The sequence below is a fragment of the Rhineura floridana genome, chromosome 2 (genome assembly GCF_030035675.1).
Source record: "Rhineura floridana isolate rRhiFlo1 chromosome 2, rRhiFlo1.hap2, whole genome shotgun sequence".
Taxonomy (NCBI): domain Eukaryota; kingdom Metazoa; phylum Chordata; class Lepidosauria; order Squamata; family Rhineuridae; genus Rhineura; species Rhineura floridana.
This window is the reverse complement of record NC_084481.1, coordinates 192,811,644-192,833,732: the sequence shown is the minus strand read 5'-3', so window position 1 is coordinate 192,833,732 and position 22,089 is coordinate 192,811,644. Positions and strand designations below refer to the sequence as shown.

Here is a 22,089-nt window from a genome sequence, read left to right as displayed (position 1 = left end):
CTTCTCTGTTCCCTACTTTTGTATTCCAGTCCCCCATGATTATCAGCACATCTTGTTTAGGTGTGTGATCAATTTCTTCTTGTACTTCTGTGTAAAATCTCTCCAATTCCTCTTCTTCTGTGTTTGCCGTTGGAGCATAGACTTGGATGATGGTTATTTTAATAGGTTTTCCATTTAATCTCATTGATAGCACTCAGACCTTGCATTATAGCTCCTAATTGCTTTTGCTACATCATTCTCACTATTAAAGCAACTCCATTTCTTCTTAATTTGATTTCCTGCATAAAGTATTTTGTAGTTGCCTGATTAAAAATGTCCCATTCCCGTCCATTTTAATTCACTCACGCCAAGTATTGTAATGTTGATACGTTCCATTTCTTGCTTGACAATTTCTAACTTTCCCTGGTTCATGCTTCTCACATTCCGTGTTCCTATTGTGTGCTTTGTACAACTCCGGACTCTCCTGTGCGCATCAGCCTCTGGGCTTCCTTTTGGTTTTGACCCAGCTGCATCATTAGTCACAGCGCTACTCACACTTGTCCTTTGTTCTTCCCCAGTAGCTCGTTGAGTGCCTTCTGATCTTCCAGCACTATCTCGTGTTGCATTTTGGATATTCTGTTCATAGGGTTTTCATGGTAACAGGTATTCACAGGTGGTTTACCATTGCCTTCCTCTGAGTCTGGATGCATCTTAGTCTGGTGTCTCAGCTTTGACCATTCTGCCTTGGGTGACCCTACTAGAAGTCTAGCCTCTTGGTTTAGACTCCTGACGGCATTGCTCTCAGCTTCTGGGACACTCTCACACCCCCTCACCACGTTAAGGTGTGCATCCTAGGGGGGCACACTTCATTATATTGTCAATAACACAATGCTTTGGATTTTGGTAAGTGAATGTTTGTTGCAAGCCACTTTGGGCACAGCTCACAGTGGAAAGGCGGCATATAAATAAATAAAATCAAAATCAATCAGATCAATAAACCACAGTGACTTTTGCAGTATCACCTGTAGTTTAAATGGTGGACTCAGATAATCCGCTTCTAGTGCACAGAGTGTACTGCGCCCCTTTTTTATTCATTTTGAAAGCAGTTAATTCAGTATTCTTCCCACACTGTAGAAGGTAAACTGATCATGACCTCCCAAGTCAGTTTAGCTTACATTTGAACCACACCCACCTTCCCTCTGCTGAACCAAATTTGAATAAGGTTTGTCACTTCTAAAACTGTACCCAGGCTAGGAATAGACAAATGAGAACAGTTTCTCTCAGTTTCTCATTTTTTCAGTCTTAAGTTCTCCACATTTTCTCATCAGGTTGTGATTTTAAAAAAAGGTTGCATGAAAATGAATCAGCATTTTAGTGAGAATTTCTCCTGACATACACAGTTTTGCATGCAATTTTCCCAATGTACACATTTTGGCAGTGGAAGCTGATGAAACCTAGACCTGGTGGGTCGCCTATGAGACCACACAGGTGGAGCCTACGTGGTCGCCCCTTGTGAGGTCCCCATCCTCCTCCCTTGCAAAAACAAACAAACCCCACAGTGAACACTGAATGAATACAGTTGGACAAATACATAGCACCAAAAGTGTCATATCTTGATACATCATTCACCAAGATAAAATTATACCAGTTACTCCAATGTCATACAATGACCTTCATGGCTGAGTGGGGATTTGGACCAGGGTCTCACAGGTCCTAGTCCATTACTAACTATTACACTACACTAGCATGTGACATGATATGGGATTAAGCTAAATGGAGCACTATACGCTGGCAAGATTATCAAGCACTGCAACTGGTTTAACCAGCTGATTCCCAGTGCAAAATACAGTTTCTAACAGTGAAGGTTTACTCCAATGTACATTTACATTAATAATGATAATAACAATCATTGTTATTGTTACATGCACAGGCCCTGTGGCAATGGTAGGGTTGGTTGGGAGGGAACAATTTCTGGGGTTGCCAGAGCACAGCATCCCCCTACTGCTGTACTGGATCAAGCCAAAAGTCATCTAGCATTTTGCTTCCCTCAATGGAAACAAGATGAAGCTCACAAACAGGGTTTGATGTGAATAATGCTTTTCTGTTGTTTGCCTCCTTCAGCATATTCAGAGGTAGACTGTCTCTTTACTGGAAAAGGAAAGGTATCTGTCAATTTATTGTTATGTGGAGCCCCCGGCTTCAGAGGTAGTGTACCTCTGAATATGCTGAAATTGGGGAGAATATGCTGAAGCTTGGTGAGTGGGGGAGGCTGCTTGAAGGAGGGGATTGTCTGTGTTTGTGTATGTGTGTGTGTGCGCGCATGTGTGTGTCTGTGTCTTGAGGCTGATAGCACCACTGTTGTTAAATGGAAAGGGCTTTTGGCCTCAAAACACACACACACACAAATCTCCCCTTTTAAGCAGCCCCCCACTCACCAAAAATTTCTCCACCCCAGCAACATCAAGCAATGAACACACACACGCACATATACACAAACCCCTCTTTAAGCAGCTTTCCACTACATTTCAACAAAGAAGCCTCCAGAATGCTCTTTTCCCACCCAACAAAGAAATTGCCAATGAACAAGAGCTTGGAAAAGTTACTTTTTTGAACTACAACTCCCATCAGCCCCAGCCAGCATGGCCACTGGATTGGGCTGATGGGCGTTGTAGTTCAAAAAAAGTAACTTTTCCAAGCTCTGACTCCTCCCCGCCTCCCCTTACAGCCCCCAGACCTCAAGAAAGAGCCAAGAAAGAAAGAAAACACTTCCCCAAATTAATGCAAGCCAACAGTCTTTCTCTCTCAAACCTCAACTTAACCAAGGAGGAAAGATATGCTACTGCCGCTGCACAAGTTCAGTTTATTGAATTTTTTCACTCACAATAAAAACAAGGGCTTACCTCCTCCTAATCCAAGGAAATCTGAGCGTCTCAATCAGTTGCTCTCCTCTCCTCATACATACAAAGTAAGTAAAATCAATGGCTGCTGCCACACCCAATTTTTATAGCCTGGCTGCAAGCGTGTGTTCAAAGTGAGGGAAGGGAATTATGCAGGGCGCAGACTTAGAAAAAGGACACCCACAGGAAGGATGCATGGTTCTGATTGGCTGGAGGGGCTTTCAAAAAATTGTCTATTGCCCTTCCCAACTAAGCCTTCTGTAACCATGTTTGGTTTTTTTAACCATTTAACTCCCAGGAGACAGAAGGTAAGTGCATCTAGGAAGCCTCTCTGTATTAATGTATTAATATTACTGTGGGTGTCAGGGAAAGACTGGCTTATGTCTTTGGTGGTTTTGGTGGGGTTCAGAATCTTGGGAGGGCACTGCCCCACTTTGCCCAACAAATCAGCCTCCCTTGCATTTTGGCACAGCAATTTCCCCTAATTTCAATATATTTGTGCATTTATATGCATTCTCTACCCTAGTATATGCATTTTTTGCACATTACTAGGCTGGAGAACTGCACTGCAAAATTAAGAGAGGTGCAAATTTCACAGGATGCCTTTTTTTGGTTCACATATTATTTTGGAAAGTGCAAATTTGGTACGTTTGCCTTTAAATGTGAAATGAATTTCTGCCCATCCCTAACACAGATACCTGGCTACATCTCTGTGGATGCATAATAAGGACAAGTAGCTATAAATTAAAGCTGAAGAAATTAAAATGTGGCATTAATTTTTACATTAATTTACTGTTCACTGTTGAAAGGAGGTAGTGGATTCTTCATCATTGAGACTCTTTAGAGGAAAGAGATTATTTTCCAAGTACAAGGTTCAGTACAATAGTTCTGGGATTTTAATATAGTTGTAGGATGGGTGAGACATAATTGTCCTGTGCTATTAAAAAGATCAAACTATTGGAATTTAAAAATATATGCATCAGTTTGTTTGGATTCAAGTATATCTTGTACAGAGTCACTAAATCTGAAATATCACACATTCTCTGGCCATCAGGAAAATTTCAGAACTGAACTGCTCTAGCCTTTGTGACAATTGAACATATTGCCAGTTCTCATGCTTAGCAGTAGCTTTATCTATTGTAACATAATAGCTTGCAAAAGTCTCTTTATGCTTATTACCACCCAAATATCTTTCCTGGAAAAACATAACCTCTTCCTGAGCTTCCAAAGAATGTATCCCTACCCAAGCAAGGCAAAGGTAAATGTATACTGGCCACAGTTAACAAGCGTAAGAATGAAAGACCAAATGAATTTGCAGCATAACTTTTGAATTCAACTTTCACAATAGTCCTCTGCAGGCATTGTGTATCTACATTCACTAAACATGTGAGAAGGGCATGGAGACAAATATGCTATCCACATTCCGGTTGCTCTCCATGGCTTGCAAATCTGTGGTCTGAAGCAGGGAGCTTCCTGTACTCATGGAGGCTCCCTCCATGTTTTGGAACCCTGGAAAGCCAGGGCTCTAAAACATGCAGGGAGACTCTACAACTCATGGAGGCCAAGGGGAATGGCAATGGGGAACAGAGCTAGCATGCTTGTCACCATCTCCCCCCTATGTGTTTACTAAATTCATGTACAGAACACCTGAGGAGAGCTAATGTCAACAACAGATTTAAACATACATTTCTGATAATACAACATTTGACTGTGTAGACAGAATCCTTGAGTGACAGCAGTGGTTGGTGTGTGGGTTACGTGTCTGGCAACACAACAGTTGCCAATATTAAGTTATCTCAGAGCCAATATTAAGTTATCATCAGCATCTGAGAAGTAGGGTGCACAAATGTCTGATTGCCCCAAACTAAATTCCAAATGTTTTAAACCCTCACAAATTGCAGATCTGAGTTTAGTGATTTAGAATTTTGTTGAAATGTCATTTCTGCTTGAATAAGAATAACCCAGGGATTCCATAAACCCCTGCTCTAGGGGTAATGGAATAATCTGAATACACCCTCCTCCCCCAAGATCAACTTGACATTTTCTAGCTGCAAATTTTCACTTCAACCCAGTCTTACTGCTAGATTTCTTGGAATGAATGAAGCAGGAGTTTATCTTGGGCTCCTTCCAAATATATCAACTATAGTTCAGTGTTCTTATATACCACTGAAGAGACTTTTATGTTTTGAAAAAAAGTGAATGAACTAACAAGTATATCAAGTAAAGGACATGAACTGCTAGATGCATGAGAAGCAACTGAAAATGAATGCACTGGATTATGGAGGGGAAGGGATTTAATTTAGTTTGCATTTGATAGTGAATATACATAATTTGCACTTTCAGAAACAACATGCAAACCAAAATATAGTCATCCTTTGAAATTCATGCTTCTTCAAATTTTGCAATGCAGTTTTCCAGCAAAGTAATGTATGTGAAAGTGCATGCATTCATGAAAATAGAGTGCAAAAATGCATTGTATTATGGAAAGTTGCATTGCAAAACATGTACATGAGGCAAAATTACATACAAAATTGTATATATTAGGAGAAAGTTACACTAAAATGCTGATGAATTTTCATGAGCACTATTTTTAAAAAAAATATATTGTAAACTGGGTGGAAATGTGAAGAAACGAAGTCTTGAAAACTGAGAAAATGAGAGAAACCTAAATTGAAAGATTTGTCCATCCCTAGGCTAGATTCAAGAAGTTCATAAGCAGAGTTGCATGAAATTACATCAAAACAAGAAAGATATAAACAAAAGTAGCTGACTTTAACTGAAACTAGTTAACTTTAAAAAAATGGTAAAGACTGCAAAACATTTTTCATGTTTTACTATTATGCCATGCAACTTGACTCCACATTCACTAAGGATCTCACCTCTTGACTCTCCCTTTCCTAAAACTTCAACCCACTTCAGTTCTTGAAAAACACACTATAATGGCTTCTGCTTATAAACCAAAGAACCCAGTCTGTCATGTTGGTCACCTGACTTGCATCCCTCTTCCCAGGCCCCATACCTTGAATTGTCCGTTTGAAGAAGGCTTTACATGCTTCACAGGAGGCCACTCCATAATGGTATCCAGATGCAATGTCCCCACAAACTAGACACAGCCTCTTGGGGATGGCATTGAGCATATACTCGCACTTGGTGGGCGAGTCTTCCATGATGGCACTGGCACAGTCATCATACCGTTTGCGGCAGGGCCCGCCACCAATCCCTGCACTGCTGAACATGGGTGGTGAGTCCAGGCCATTTGGGTGGCCACCTATAGTGATGCCATAACCACCACTGGCATCAGAGGAACCACTTGGACTGTGGTGACTAATGGCATCAATGCCAGAGGATGGGCTGGATGGCTCAGTCTTGATGAAGGATCCACAACTGGAAGTGAGGTGCCGCTCATCTGTGGACATTCTGCCTAACAGCCTGTGGGTAAGAAGCACAGAAACCCATTAGCTGATAGGAAAAACCACATGCAGTTTGAACAGAGCCTGTTTCAACTTTTGAAATCAAGCACTGAAAGCTAGTGTATTTAATATTTATACATTAATGCATACATTAACCATTAACACATATGTCAAATATAGTCTAGGGAACTCTTGTGTTAAGCCTGCTAAATTTATTTTATTTGTGTTCTTAATATATTTAACAGCTGCCCAACAGCTAACATTCTCTGGGTGGCATGCAGCTTATAATAAAAACAACAAAACTAGCATTAAAACAATAAATCTAAAACTGAAAGAAAACTTTGACGTGAGAAAGGACCACAATAGTTTCAGAAACGTTTATGGGTCCCCTACTATAGTACCAGGCTAAAATAAAAAAATGAGGCAATTCTTATGCTGTGACATAAGCAAGATCATTCCCCAAGGTCATTTCATTCATACCTTTTCCAGGTTTATATAATAATTGTTCCTAATTATCTCTGAACCTTCTGTATTTTTAGGACGGGTGACAAGATCAGATGAGTTAAGTAAGCCAATCCACCAGCTGTTCAGAAAGAGCTACACATCCAGTGGAAGCAGTGGCAATACCTCTCAGCTAAGAAGAGAGCAGCCAGGGCAATAAGTGCATACTCTGTGGGATGAGCATTATACAGCTCCTCTATATGTTTTGGGTTTACAAGGAGTTGGCTGTACCCAGTAGGGGATAGTGAGGGGTTGAATCATCCACAAAGATCAGAATTTTTGTGGATCATGCCCAGAGCTGGCAAAATTCCTTGGGGTCACAGTGATATGTATTACAGGTGGGTGTGGTTCCCAAAGTTCACCTTGTATCGATATCTGTGTTTTTAAAATTCCAATCTGCTTCTGAGTCATTATGTCCTTTCTCTGCTTTGATCTATGCTCTGTTTTCCCAGTGGCTTAGTATAAAACAAAGCTCTGTGTTCCCCGTTCATTATAATGGGGAATCTAAAAATTCCTTTATCTTTTTTCCCTTGTGGCCAAAGTGAATGAAATTTACAGACATAAGCGGCCCTCCAGAATGGATTAAGCCTTCCGAAATACAGGCAGATACATCCAGTAGTTTTCATGCACAGCACCATTAAATGCTGATTTTTTACAATGAGGAAAAGTCTTTAACTTTTATTTTTTTGCCAGAATTAGATTTAATTTGCAGGCATGGTCATTCCTTCTGCAGGGATGAAACTTGCCAAATTTCAAAATTATAGCTGTTCTCTCTCAAGGACAGACTTTACCATTTTGGGGTGGGTATATTAGGAATCACAGGGGAATGGGAAAAAGAGCCTTGATTCCCAGGAAATACTGGGGTGGGGCAAATTCCACTCCCCCCAACAATGGATCTGTTGCCCCATTGATGGGGGTGAACATCTGTCCTCCCCAACAGATACAATCTTTTCTTCCTAGGAGAAAGATCTTTCTATTGACTGAAAAGGGAAGGGACTTGTGGAGTAGAAAGACTGGGCAGACTGAGATGGGAAAATGTCACCTCCCAGCAAGGACATTGTTACCCCAATGGTTGTTGGGGGAGGCTTCTGCCACTGCCTCAAATTAATTTTAAGATTTACATAGTGCAGTGGCTCCCAAACATTTTTCCCCATTGACCACTGGAAAATTATTAAGGGTCTTGGTGGCCCATTTAATGAATGTGCAGTGCTAAATGCTGCATGATTTTTAATTCTATTTTTACAGACTTGCTGTGTACCACCGGAATGAAGTTTACAGACCACTGGTGGCTGGTGGACCACCATTTGGGAATCCCTGACATAGGGGGAGGGTGGTGGCAAAAATAGCACCAATGGGGTTAGGAAAATGTCACCTTCTCAACAAGGACCTTGTTACTCCAAGGGTTGTTGGTGGGTAATGGGCTTCTGCTTCACCTAAGGATTTTCGGAGATACAGCATCCTCTTCCTAGGAGAGATATCCCTCATTGACTTGCATAGCGGAAGGAGATGGGGAAATCCCCAGGAAATAATGGAGTGGGGAACTGTCAACCCCCAGCAAGGACCCCAAGCTTTATTGATCGGGGTCAGCTTTGCCCCCCACATAGATTTTTGGGGATACAATGTCTCTATTGAGTTGTATAGGAGAAGACACAGATCCACTGGAAAAACAAACACAGTTTTTAATCCTTCCCCCAGATCACTGGAGTGCTCTCAGAAAATAATTCACTGTGATTAAATAAATCTCCAGCCCCTGTCAAGCATTAGGTGTTTCCCCAGCCACTTTGGTTTTGTTTCTCAGGAAAAACATCGAGTGTGGCTTTTTGGAGAGCCAACACCACAGAGCCACTCAGAAGCTTAGGGAGTCCCTGATTGGCCTCAAGATGCTTTGTTAATGTCACGATCAAACTCAGAAACATGAGAACCTTTTCTGAATCACCCTGATTCACCTTAAAATTCCGGGCTCACTCAGAGCTGATGCACATCTCTAGTACATATATTGTAACAAATTTGGGGAATTGCTGCTGGGTATTATCTATCATTGGCCAATGCCCACATTATATTTGTATATTGTATTTGCACATCTAATATATTATTATTACTCTTAAAAATTTCTATTCTGCCCTTCCTCCCAAAGGAGCTCAGAGCAGTACATGAACATGTACTTGGAAGTGGTTGGGTGAAGTCGTCTGGAGAGTAGTCCTGATTTGCAGAGCGATTAGCAAATGTTACAGTAGAGTCAGAATGAAAATTTGGATAACTGGCATGACTAAAGTTTAAGGGCTCGTACATTTCTTTGAAAGATAAAATGCTAAATAGATGAATGCTTTGTAGTGCTAGAAAAATATTGTGAAAGAGGAGGGTACTGGGCTGTGTAAGCCAGTGGCCTGACTTTGTTTTTAAGAACTCTTATCTTCAGAGTATACTGATAATTAGAAAAAATATGTCTCTTCCTTATAGGAAATACTAAAGCATTGGGGGCTTTTTTTATTAAGAAGAAGGGGCCACATGAAAGAGGTTTCTAAAATTAAGAAGGGTGCAGAGGAAGTGGATAGAGAAAACCTGTTTAATCCTCTTTCATAACCCCAGAACCACTGAAATTAGTTCACCATATGAAAATGTTTGGCAGTAGATTTAGGAGAGCACAGTGGGGAAGACAGCCTGACTGGGAGTCAAGAGTCTGAGTTCAAATCCCTGCTCATGCCTCCTGGGTGTCAAGGGCCAGCTAAAGAGCACCACGCAGTGAGTGGCTCAGGGGTTACGTGCCCTGCCACCTGTGAAGCCATGGGCAAGCTGCATAGTCCCAAGGAGCCCAGTTGCCCACCAGCTGGCAGTTGCGGACAAGGAAGGGGCTGGCTGGTGCAGCTGTGGCAGGCTGAGCAAGCCCTAGACAGCTGGGGAGGACCAGGCTCAGAGGGAGGCAATGGTAAACCCCCTCTGAATACCGCCTACCATGAAAACCCTATTCATAGCATAGCCATAAGTCGGGATCAACTTGAAGGCAGTCCATTTCCATTTCAGGAGAGCCAAAACAAAGTACTTCCTTCACAAAATGCTTAATTAACGAATAAAAAGCACAGCCACAAGATGTGGTGTTCACTTACGCAGATTGCTTTATCAACAGCTGTTAGTCTTGATAGCTAAATAGAACCTCCATATTCAGAGGCATTTGACTTTAAAATAAAGAAATGATGGAGACAAACAACAAGGGAAGGCTGTTGTCTTCATGCCCAGCCTACGAACTTCCTGGGGGCATGTGCCTGGCCATTCTTGGAGACAAGGGGTGATATTCAACTAAATCCTTGCGCGAATGGAATGACTTCTGATTGAGCAGCAGAACCTCCCCCTCCTCCCCCTGTGCACACCCCATGCCATCTCCAAATCTGCACCAGAGAGTCAGGAGGGAACCCCAGAGCAAGTTTAGGGGAAAATTTAGGAGGATAAGCAGAAGTTGTTTCATTCATGCAATGATTTACTTAGTGCAACATTGAATATAACACAAGATGCTAAACTAGATTGCCTAATTCTTTAAGGCTCTTCTTACGCTCTTCCTTTGACGTTTCATCTGCAATGTTCCCCATCATCCCAACAAAACTCCCACTTAAAAAAAAAAGATACCACACATTTGTTCTGCTGACCCAATTCAGAATTATTACAAGTGTACAAAAAGGACATGAAATCCAAAACAGCAAAGACCTGTGCTACATTACACAAGGGCAAAGTTTTCCTAATTGTCCTAGAATACATCCACAAAAACGAGACATTGTACTTGGCTCTAGTTACTTTATTAGGAATGTGAAAGGGCAGAGGTTTGATCAAATTCTCCTGTGAACTGGCAAGGGAAACTCCATTACTATTCCTGGCCCCACATAACAGGCTGAGGGGTTCTAAACACTGTGTTCTTTTCATCCTTAAAAAAAAAAAAAATCATAGGTCATTTCCTACAGTCCCTTATAGCACTATAAGATTATGGCTCTTCTCTGGAACTTCTCCAAACTGTCTCATGCGTTTCCTATAAGGAGGTGCCAGATAAGAATGCAGAGCATGAAAGTGCTGATGGGACAGCAGCAGAGTGAGAGGCTGCTTCCTAAACATGAAGCCTGAACAGTTGGCTATATGGCTAAATATGCCATTTGTTCTCTGAGCCATATATCACATTGCAGACTAATATCACTGGATAGCCATTCTTTCCCTCAGATTTCTCTCAATGTAGTGTATTAGCCACTTAGCAGCTATTACAGCCATTAGCTTGTGTAATCCTTCTTGCTACTTGCAAACTCATGGGTGGCAATCAACAAAAGCCACTCCCTAAATTTAGAGAGAATTTCAGAAAAGTTTCCACTGCATTATGCATTAGAATGGGAAATTGGGCAATCCTAATACGTGTACACACAGATAGAAGCTCGAATACATGCATGAGGCTCTTTGGAACTGCGTGCTTGGCTGCATACACACCACATGTTTAAAGTACATGACTTTCCAAAATAATCTCAGGAAGAGTTACTTACCCCTTACAGAGCACCCTTAACAAACTACAGTTCACAGGATGCATTGGGGGAAGCCATGTGCTTTGAATGTATGGTGTGTACACAGCCTGTGTCTTAAATTCTATCTTTTATAATGAGCTTCTCTAACTACTTATAACATTTTCCAGCTTTGGCACTACCTTAAAAAAGAAACAAATGTTGCAAGTGTCTGTCGTCAATGACGGTTCATTAAAAAGGTCCAGAGCTGCTCAAATGATTTGTATCAATATGGTGTTCATTCTTGATTCAGACTTCAGATGTTCAGCTCTTAACCTAAGTTTGGGCCATATACCATCTTCATGAGAGATAACATCATGTCTCAAACTATGGTTCTTGCACTAGACCTGGAAGTCAAGGGCTGAATAGTATTTAATGCGCATGCTGCTACCGCTAAATTTAATAGTACATGACCTGGATTCTTAGAGCTATTTGGATGTTGATTTTATTTATTTTCTTATATTTGGGTTCGTTCACGTTTCCCCTTCTCCTCCCCCTCCTCCGCCTTCTCTGTCTCTCTATTATTGTTGTTGTTGTTGTTGTTAATAATAATAATAATAATAATAAAATTTATACTCCGCCTTATGGCTAAAAGGCCCTCAAGGCGGCTTACAAAAAAAACATGAATATAACAATACATCAATAGAACATAATACATCAATAAAATAATACAATTCTCAAAATTAAATAACAATTCTCAAAATTAAATAACAAATAACATTATTAAAAGCAAATTATTGAGCAAGTGTTACTTTAAATACTTGTATATACATGTCCACAAGCAAAGAACAAGAATAATGCTGGAGAGGACTTTCACAGAAACCTTTTCCAGAGTGTGTGCGTGTGAGCGCACACATACACACACTATGGTCTTGTCCCTGCACAACATACCAGTATGGATTAAAGGAGCTGGAAACATAATGGGAAAAGTTGAAATTAATACTTTTTTCTCAGGAAAGTGTATGAAAAGCTGATAGATTCATTGTATAACAGCTGATAGCAACAATTATCATAATAACAAAAGGAAAACAGAAGATAAAAATGTTAAAAGGAATGTGCTGAAACCTGAAGAGAGTTGCACAGGATTTAAATTCAGAGAATATTTCCTCAATGGAAATGTACAGAAATAAATATATAATAGGTTTATATCTCACCGATTTCTATAGAACTCAAGACAGCTTCTATATTCAAAACTATACAACCAAATCCAGTAAAATATACATTAAAATATGTAACAGAGCAATACATACAAGCTACCAGACACAAGGAAATGGAGCACAGATAGAGTACCAGAAATAGATGTGCAAAGATCTGCAGCAATTCAAAAAACATTTACTGGTGGGATTAATCTCGTTGGCTATCTTCCTAATGGCAACTTCACATACCGTGTTTTCTCAACATCCAGATCATCTCAGAGTAAAAAACATGAGTACCCAAACATAGCATTTAAAAAAAATAAAAATCCACATCTTTTTTCAAAGATGGCAAACTTAGGTATACACAATTTTTCCTAAATTGAGATTGTCTGTATATAGGAAAATTGTTATGCTTGAAGAGCGCTCGCAGTTTAGAGTGCTTAAAGGATCTGCTGGCAAAGGTATTTAAGTCTTTGCCTTTGGTGACCATGCAGATTGGCACACCAATCACAGAAGTGTCACTTGAAAATAGACTTGCACTGAAATGACAGGCAAAATCCATTCCGCTATACAGTATTGAAATAAATATTTGTTTAATCTTAGAGTTTCAGCTCAGGATAAAGAAATACTTTCACACCATGTCACAAATCTGACATGCTTTAAATGCTTATGAAGGGTATAGATGATACTGGCTGTAAACAATCCAAAAGAAACTGTGAAAGAAATAAAATAAAGACTGAGTTTTTAAACGTTCAGCCCTTATAATAAGGATAGATGTAGCGGAATTGAGGGGAAGAAACCAGTGCAGCAATGAAGGAGGGTGGTTAGCAAAATGCAGGAACATAGAAAGCTGACTTATACTGAGTCAGACCATTGGTTCATGTAGCTTAGTATTGTCTACACTGATTGGCAGTGGTCCCCCAGAGATTCAGACAGGGAATCTCTCCCAGCCTTACCTGGTGATGGTGGGGATTGAACCTGGGCTTGCAAGACAAATGCTCTACCACTGAGCTATGACCCTTCCCATATAAAGTGGGGATGGTATCTAAATTGATTGTCATTATAATTTGGTGGTTATGGCTTGTACACCTGTAGCAAAATGAGATATGAAGAAACTAGTAAGCTTGTACAGTTTGCGTGGTATAATAGAGTACCATGGACAGCTCTGAGTGTGAGCTCCCATTGCTGCAATCCATAAAACGGCATAATGTGAATAGGAAGGTTTTGCTAGTTTTTGCTGCAGTTTTTGTGGATACCTCTGTTTGCTTAAGAATCAATTAATTAAATTGATTGTGTATTATTGGCAATATGAACAATTGCTTGATTGCTTTGCAGCAAGTTTGTCTTGCTGCAGATCAATTAGCAAGACTTGTTAAAACCAGGATTGATAAAATTAGTATTTTCTGGAAAATATGCCTAGAAGGGAAATTTATAAAAGGGCTAAAGGAGAGTACTTTGAAGGTAAAAAACATGTTTTTCTTCCCCACAACCACCTTGTGACTGGCCAAAAAATTAAGGAGGGCCCTGTTTTGGGTAGATTGGTTTCTATCAGAGCAAATATCATTAGGAGTAAAATAGGTATTCTATGCCCTTAAATTGGCACATAAACTGAAGAATTAAAGAGTTTATTTATGAGAACCCAAGATCTTACAGAAGGCCAGTGGAATTTTTAATTTCATCTCTTTAAATAGTGCCCCCTCACCCTCCATCTCATCTCTCATACTGCTTTTGAAACTGCACTCAGTATCAAAACCAGTTTGCCAGTGGTATGGGGCCTGCACAAATATAAATCTCCTTTTGGGTGCATGGAGCTAGCTACGTGGCTGATCCCAGCCTTTGATTTTATTCTTTGCCTTATTTGAATAACTCATTTCATCAAAGCCCATGAGAAGAGCCTGATGTGTTGGTTCATCTGTCCTAACATTCTGTTTCCAGCGGCAGCCAGCCTGATGCTTTATAAGCAACAGCTCTTTTCAGCACAAATTGAGAAACTGCACCCATCAATCTAAAAAATATCATAATCTCAGGTTCCTAGGGTCAACATCCCAAAGTACAACACTCCACCTATCCTGTATGTACAACATCCTGATAACAAACTTGATATGCACTGGACAGCAATTTATTTGATATGGAAACTTCAACATTTCTGTGCATTAAGACACCTCATATGTGACAATGACAAAGTCATGATCTGAGAACTTCATCATGTCAATCACACACACAGAGACATTTCCATCACATTAACTAGAGAATAATTTTAGAAATTCTCTTTGTGCTACACTAAACAGCAAGACATCAACTCTGTGCATATGTTTTGACTTTGTCCAGTGTTCTTCACCCTGTTTACTCTTTATCCATTTTTTTGGTGTTTGAAAGCAAAAATGGATTTGTGTTGCACTTTTAAAATTGCATTTTATTCTTTTAATTTTTGTGAGCTGGCCAGAGAACATGTGTTTTGAGGTGGTTATACAAACATAGTTAACAGATAAATAAATAAATAAATAATACAATATTTTGCTGCCCTGCGAATATTTCTTCCTGAAGGGAGGGCTAGAGATTTTAATAAATAAAAAAATAAACCCTCAGCAGCATTTACCCAGCACATTTTGACAACTCCAATACTTTGCAAGCTTTATCTTCATAATTTTTAAAACAGTCTTATCTCCTCTGCCTTTACAAATCTTCCTGAAAGCAATATTTTGTAGTTTTATTTTATTTATTTGAGGAATTGATATCCTGGCTTTCAAAAACTTTGTCAGGATGGCTTACGGCGAAACGGTAACAATAATAAAACACAACTTTTTTTTAAAAAAAGTTACAAACCCTTAAGCTGTAATGCAAAAGCACAAGCCAACTTCAAAGAACAAACTCATATTCAAAATTCCAGTGAATTTTTTAAAGTCTCCACCTGGTGTTGCAATGTCAACATGGTAAGTGCCCAGTCAGCCTCTCTTGAGAGAATATTCCATAATCAGGTTGCTGCCACTGAAAAATCCTTATCTCTGGTTGCCACCCACCATATCTGCAAAAAAGCTGTGACAATGATAGCGAACAGACAAACTTATGTGGGAGAGGCAGCAAGGGGTAGGGCTGTAACACAGAATGAAAATACATGCTTCACATAGAGAAAGTTACAGTTTCAGTCCCTAGCACGTCCAGCTAAAAGGATCTCAGATATCAGGGATGTGAAAGACCTCCATCTCTCACCTCTCCCATCGGTATTGTCCAAGGCAGCTTCATATGTTCATTTTGACCTGAGTTAAAAATGAGCAAACAATGTAGAGACTCCCCTATTCACCCAAAGCCTCAAACAGATTGAGATCTGCATTGTTTAAAAGCATTGGATGATAGGCAGATCAACAACAATATTGTTATGCTATTCTTCATTATTATTTATTAACTTAACAGTGGCCATAATGCTGATGCCTCTAGGTAACATACAAGATAATTAGTTATACCTCTCCACGTGTTTTTTAATTTTTTTTTAAGTGTTTTTAAATTTGTATATTTGTTTTTAATGCTTTTGTTGTAAACCACCCAGAGAGCTTTGGCTATGGGGCGGTATACAAATGTAATAATAAATAAATAAATAAATAAATAATAAAAGTACAACTATGAAATAAGTACAAGAGAACCAACCACAGCAAGCCAAACAGAACTAATGGCTCTCATTCGGAACTTCAGTTTTTTTCATGTCTGAGTTTGCTTTGAATCCACCTTCTGTCCCACCCAATGTCATCTGTTCTTTTTATTTATTTATTTATTTTATTTTATTTTATTATACTTGTATACCGCCCCATAGCCGAAGCTCTCTGGGCGGTTTACAGTAACTAAAAACATTAAAACAAATACAATTTAAAACAGATCTTATAAAAATTTAAAACACAATTTAAAAATTTAAACAGTATAAAACACACTGCATTTTCTGCATTATAGGCATTTTACTTTGGACTTGCCATTGGCTTTATGGAAAGTTTATGACCACAGCAAAAGAAGGAGATAGACTGGAATTGTAAACATCAGGAGTGCCCAGTCAACCCAATAGCTCTCCATCCTGGAAAGCCTGTCTTGAGACAGGGCTCCAGGGGGCAGCCTGAGGAGAACTGGGTTATATTAGGTTATATTGATGTGGAAGTTGGCTGAGACCCAGTTCTTCCAAATGAATCGAAGAAATTGATTTTTCTCCCCATGGTGGAGGTGGGGAGATTAAATTCCAGGCTCAGCTGCAAAGGGGTGGGGATAGGAGATACTTGGGTCCAGACTTCTGAACAAAAATAGATTCAGTAGATTAAAAACAGAGAGACATTTTGTTCCTTTGATCCATCGTGTAACCAGATCTCAACTCCAGATCAGTAGCCCGCGTCTGGCTGCACTGAAGGACTGTCCCTATACTTGCTTTAAAAAGAAAAGAAAAAAGCATGGAGTCCTACCAAGCAAACCTGGATTTACTGCTTCTTATCATTTTATCTCATCCCATCATAGTTTTTATTCAGATTAGAGAACACTCCATCATTTGCAAATGTACAATGAATAATTTACCTAACAATGGAAAGTTGTCACTATATGTTCCAACCACTAAGCTTCCCACTGACTGTTGCCCTCTAAAACTAGGCAGGGCTACTGTTTTCTGCCATATGGCAAGCATAATCAACTGGATTGATGAGTTTCTCTCTTTCCTTTGTTGTTTTCATCTGAATAACCCCCTTCCCAATGAGAGATTACTTAGCACAACCTGGTCCACATTTTCAAACAAGGAAATCACCTCATCAGGGTTGGCAGCCTTGATTATTTTCTGTCTCAGGCTGTCAGAACTCTAGAATTCAACAGGTTGGGCACTTATCAAAAATGTGTTTAATCACAGTGGAAACATCTTTTATTTCCATGATTTTTGGAGAGTTATTCTGAAATGGAACAGATATGTTTGCCCATTCAGAGTGAGGATAATGCTGTTCCAGGCAGCATTGCCTCCACTCTAAATAGGCTTTAATTTGCCCTCAGTGGTATTATCATACAGGTAAACCTGGCTGGCTTTGTAGCATTCTGATGTCACCCCATGATATTCTTTTAGCTAGGGATATCACCCATGTGAATAACTGAAGAAAACACAGTAATCTGAAGTAAATACAACAGCACCAAAACACCAGTAACAGAGAGGGGAAACAGTAGCAGTGAACAGAAATGAAATGAAAAATATGAACGTTAGTGTATTTTGCAGGGGATTCTTTGGGAACTATTCCCCATACCCACAAAGGAGAACTTTTAGCCCAGCATACCAAACAGGCAAACATTTGGCACAGCCCTAGAATTCAACAGCATCTATAAGAGCAAAAAAAGCATCCAGTCCTGGATGACAAATTGTAATGTAATTCAATGCATATTATGGCATGGAAAATGACGATAGACAATTAGTTCTTTTCAATTAGTGTTTATCCATGATTTTTCTGGAAATAAAACACAGAAGGGTGACATATGTAGGCTGAGAGCTTGACTGTGTACTAGATATATCTGAGCCAGATTCAAATAGTTGTACACAAATGGGAGAGATAGGGGTAGCAAAGGACTAGAGATGAAAAATAAAGTAAAATGAAAGTGTTTTGTAAGGGCACACTGAAAGCAGAAAATCAAGAAATGCACCAGTATATCTGCATTATGTGTTCACATTTGGAATGGAATGGGCAGTTAGACATCAGCACTGAAATTATCTTAACATCTTTTAACTAATACCTGGACAGCACCTATAACCCCATCCTTTGACTTACCTGTATAAATGCACCCTCAAAACAATCAACTGTATGCCAGAAGGTACACCTTCAATGCTTTTAGAATTTCCAGGTTAAGTGGTCATTTCCAGTGTTATTTTTTTCTCATCACAAACACTAACTTTCAACAAGAATTTGCAGTATAGGGAAATACACATATTCAGTTTATCACCAATAAGGGCTCATCCAAACAACTATTTGGGGGATATTTTCTTTGGTTCATTCATTTCAGCTTGGACTTAGTAGGCAAATGATGAAGCAGACAAATGTATGATCCAGTATGTGCTCAGCACTAATTTAGCACACCACTGCAAATGCCTTTAAAAGACTTAACAAAATCTACCAGGAAGATCTGCAAAAACTCTACTGAAATGTACTACCATTTGCCTGCATAGGTCCCACTCATTTAAATATATCTATTCATTTTAAGCATTTATATCCCACCTGTCACCACAAGGTTACAGGGTGAATTACAATATAATACACAGTGGGGAGGAGAGCCTAGCTGGCAGTCCAGAGTCTGTGAGTTCAAATTCCTGCTCGTGTCTCCTGGGTGTAAAGGGCCAGCTAAAGATCACCCCACAGGGAGTGGCTCAGGAGTTACGTGCCCTGCCACCTGTGCAGCCATGGGCAAGCTGCATAATCCAAGGAGCCCAGTTGCCCCCCAACTGGCAGTTGCGGACAAGGAAGGGGCTGGCTTGTGCAGCTGTGGCAAGCTGAGCAGGCCCTAGCCAGCTGGGGAGGACTAGCCTCAGAGAGAGGCAATGGTAAATCCCCTCTGAATACCGCTTACCATGAAAACCCTATTCATAGGGTAGCCATAAGTCGGGATCGACTTGAAGGCAGTCCATTTCCATTTCATACAAGTAATTCCAAAATACATAGCTTAGGAAAACTGGTTAAAATCAACACTCCATCCATTTCAAAATTTCCTTGTATATCTGAAAGCAAAATAGCCAGTAGGGCACTCACATCATTTAAAGGCCTGGTAAACAAAAATGTTTTCACCAGCTGCCAGAACCCATTCAAAGTAGAAGTTTGCTTGATCTCAAGGAGGAAAAAGTTCCAATGCTGGGGTGCCACTTCCCAGAAGGCCTGTTATAAGTCCCACTCCCAGCCAACCAAATGTCTGTTATTGATGGTACAATTAAATGGGCATACTCATTAGGTCTCCTCAGTTCATGGCCAAGATGATACTGAGAGAGGCACTCTTTCAGGTAGGTGGCCTCTATCACACTCAACACTTCAGCTCAGTGACAATTAAGACAGCCAGGGCACAACTTCTGTATTATCATCCTATGCTCCTGATTCTGACAATACTCATGGTGCAGCATTTTGCACAGGCTACAGTATCTGAACCATTCTCAAAGGAAGCTCCAAATAGCATGCATTACAGTAAACAGATCAGGAAGTTACCAGGAAGGGTGCAGATCACTGTGGCTAGGCTATCCCTACCCAAGAACAGTTGTAGCTGGTGAACCAGCCATAGTTGGCAAAAGGCATTCCATGCCATTGTGGCTACATAAGCCTCCAAGATGGAATCAAGAAGTATTCCCATAGTACATATTTGATCTTTGGCAGGAGTGCAACGTATCCAGAAAAAGTCATGGACCCAATTCCTGTCTCCAGGAACCACCGATCCATAGCACATCCATCTTATTGGGATTCACCATCAGCTTGCTGGTCCCCATATAGCCCATCACTGCCTCCAGTGGGGACTGTACAAGAGAACTTTATTTATTTATTTATTTATTATTTCTCCTTTCCACCTTCTTCCAAGGAAGCTGTCTTGGTTTTAAACCGGTGTCTGGCGTCAGTGGTGGATTGGATGAGGGTGAACAAATTGAAGCTTAATCCAGACAAGACAGAGGTGCTCCTGGTCAGTTGTAAGGCAGATCAGGGAATACGGATACAGCCTGTGCTGGATGGGGTTATACTCCCCCTGAAGACACAGGTTCGCAGTTTGGGTGTCCTCCTGGACTGAGCTTTAAATTTGGATTCCCAGGTTTCTGCAGTGGCCAGGAGGGCTTTTGCACATTTGAGATTAGTGCGCCAACTGCGCCCGTTCCTTGACCCGTCCAATCTGGCCACGGTGACACATGCCTTAGTCACATCCCGTTTAGATTACTGTAACGCGTTCTACGTGGGGCTGCCTCTGAAGACTGCTCGGAAACTTCAGCTGGTACAACGGGCTGCAGCCAGAATGTTAACTGGGGCTGATTACAGGGACCATACAACTCCCCTGTTAAAAAAGCTCCACTGGCTGCCAGTTTGTTTCCGGACACAATTCAAAGTGCTGGTGCTGACCTATAAAGCCCTACACGACTTGGGTCCAGGCTATTTGTCAGACCGCATCGCCCTCTATGTGCCTGCCCGGGCCCTGAGATCCTCAGGAGAGGCCTTTCTTTCAATACCTTCATCCACACAAGTACAACTAGTGAGTATACGAGATAGGGCCTTCTTGGTGGCTGCACCTAGGCTTTGGAATTCCCTCCCTAAGGAGATAAGAATGGCCTGTTCCCTGCAGTCCTTTCGTTGACAGGTAAAAACTTTCTTATTTCAGCAAGCCTTTGATTCCGAAGGCGGCTAAGGATAGGCCCAAAAGGAGGTTATATTGTTCTTGCTTGTTTATTTTTTAATTATTCTGATTTTATGAGTATAGTTTTTAATTATCAGAAACAGTTTAATGCTATTTTAAATTAGCGTTCATTTTTAAATTATATCTGTCTATATTTGTTTATTTATGTATTATATGCTTTTAACTTTGGTAGGTTTTAATTGTATCTGTTTTTTATCTAGAAGCCGCCGTGAGTTCCAATTTGGAATAATAAAGTTAATAATAATAATAATAATAATAATAATAATAATAATGTTGTTTAAAATATTTTTCTAATTTTTCAATCAAGTTTGCAGTCACTAATTTTTGTACTTAATTCCTTTAACCTAATCTGCTGTGGCATGCTTTTTCATTTATTTATAGAGTGCTATTGTATCCCTTGAGTGCCTCTTTTTTTCTAACCTGAATAAGCAGACTCCCATCACCTCTACTCGTTACATTTTCCATTACTGTTATCACCTTTACTTATTTTTTACACTTGCTCCAGCTCAAATTTGTTTTTCCTGAATATGGATGACCCCCATGGGACACAATATTTGGGGTGCCCTCCTCAGATGAGGTATTTCATTAAGAATGAAGAGAGATTCAATAAAACTCTGGTTACCCAGTGAGTTCAATGCACATTAACACTGGCTACACAGTGAAGCAGCTTTCTGATTGCTCCATCAAATTGGCAGATCAACGTTCAGTTAGAAATGAAATGCATACAGGGAAAATGATGGAAAGGGACATCACAAAAAAAGAAGTAAAAGAAATAAATGAGAGGGAAGATGTTTATGCTGGGTATAACATGGATGTGATCAAAATGACTTGCAAAGTAAATTATTCTAGCAACAGTGTTCTAAACAGAGATAAGAGGGTCAAGCTAGGGATAGGAAGGTCAGTGACAAGAAGATTACAATAATCTAGATGGGGAAAATCAGGTCTTTGATCTAGAGCAGTGTGTGGATAGCTCTGAGTCCAGTGAGACTTCACTGTTGTTTTGATGCTATTGCTGGTTCTCTTTCTCCACCTCACTCAGCAAGCAGCATTGAAAGTTAGGAGGCCTTCAAAGGCAGTTTGTGTTGTGATATGACAATGGAATTTCTGTTAGCCAAAGTGGGCCCGGACAAGCAGCTTACCATCCCTAAAGTGGCTTGCTAGTTTGTGGCCCAAGGCATTAACCAGGGTCTTGGCAACAGAAATAATAAGGAAAGAAGAAAAACCATTATACATCCTTCATTTCTTCTAAGACATTTTAGTCACAGACAGAGGATCAAACTCAGACATT

General features: G+C 40.1%; 1 protein-coding gene across 7 annotated transcripts in view; it reads right to left on the bottom strand.

Annotated features, from left to right (window-relative positions):
- ESRRB (estrogen related receptor beta) overlaps positions 1–22,089 on the bottom strand; it is a 258,747-nt gene that overhangs the window by 72,111 nt on the left and 164,547 nt on the right. For 6 of the 7 annotated variants that reach the window (XM_061611810.1, XM_061611807.1, XM_061611809.1 and 3 more), the window contains one exon: positions 5,896–6,305. In XM_061611810.1, the coding sequence (XP_061467794.1) occupies positions 5,896–6,292 (397 nt within the window). In that variant the 5' untranslated portion in view covers positions 6,293–6,305. Of the gene's footprint in view, positions 1–2,879; positions 2,978–5,895; positions 6,306–22,089 lie in introns of those variants that run through there. The other variant, XM_061611814.1, reaches the window with a different exon arrangement.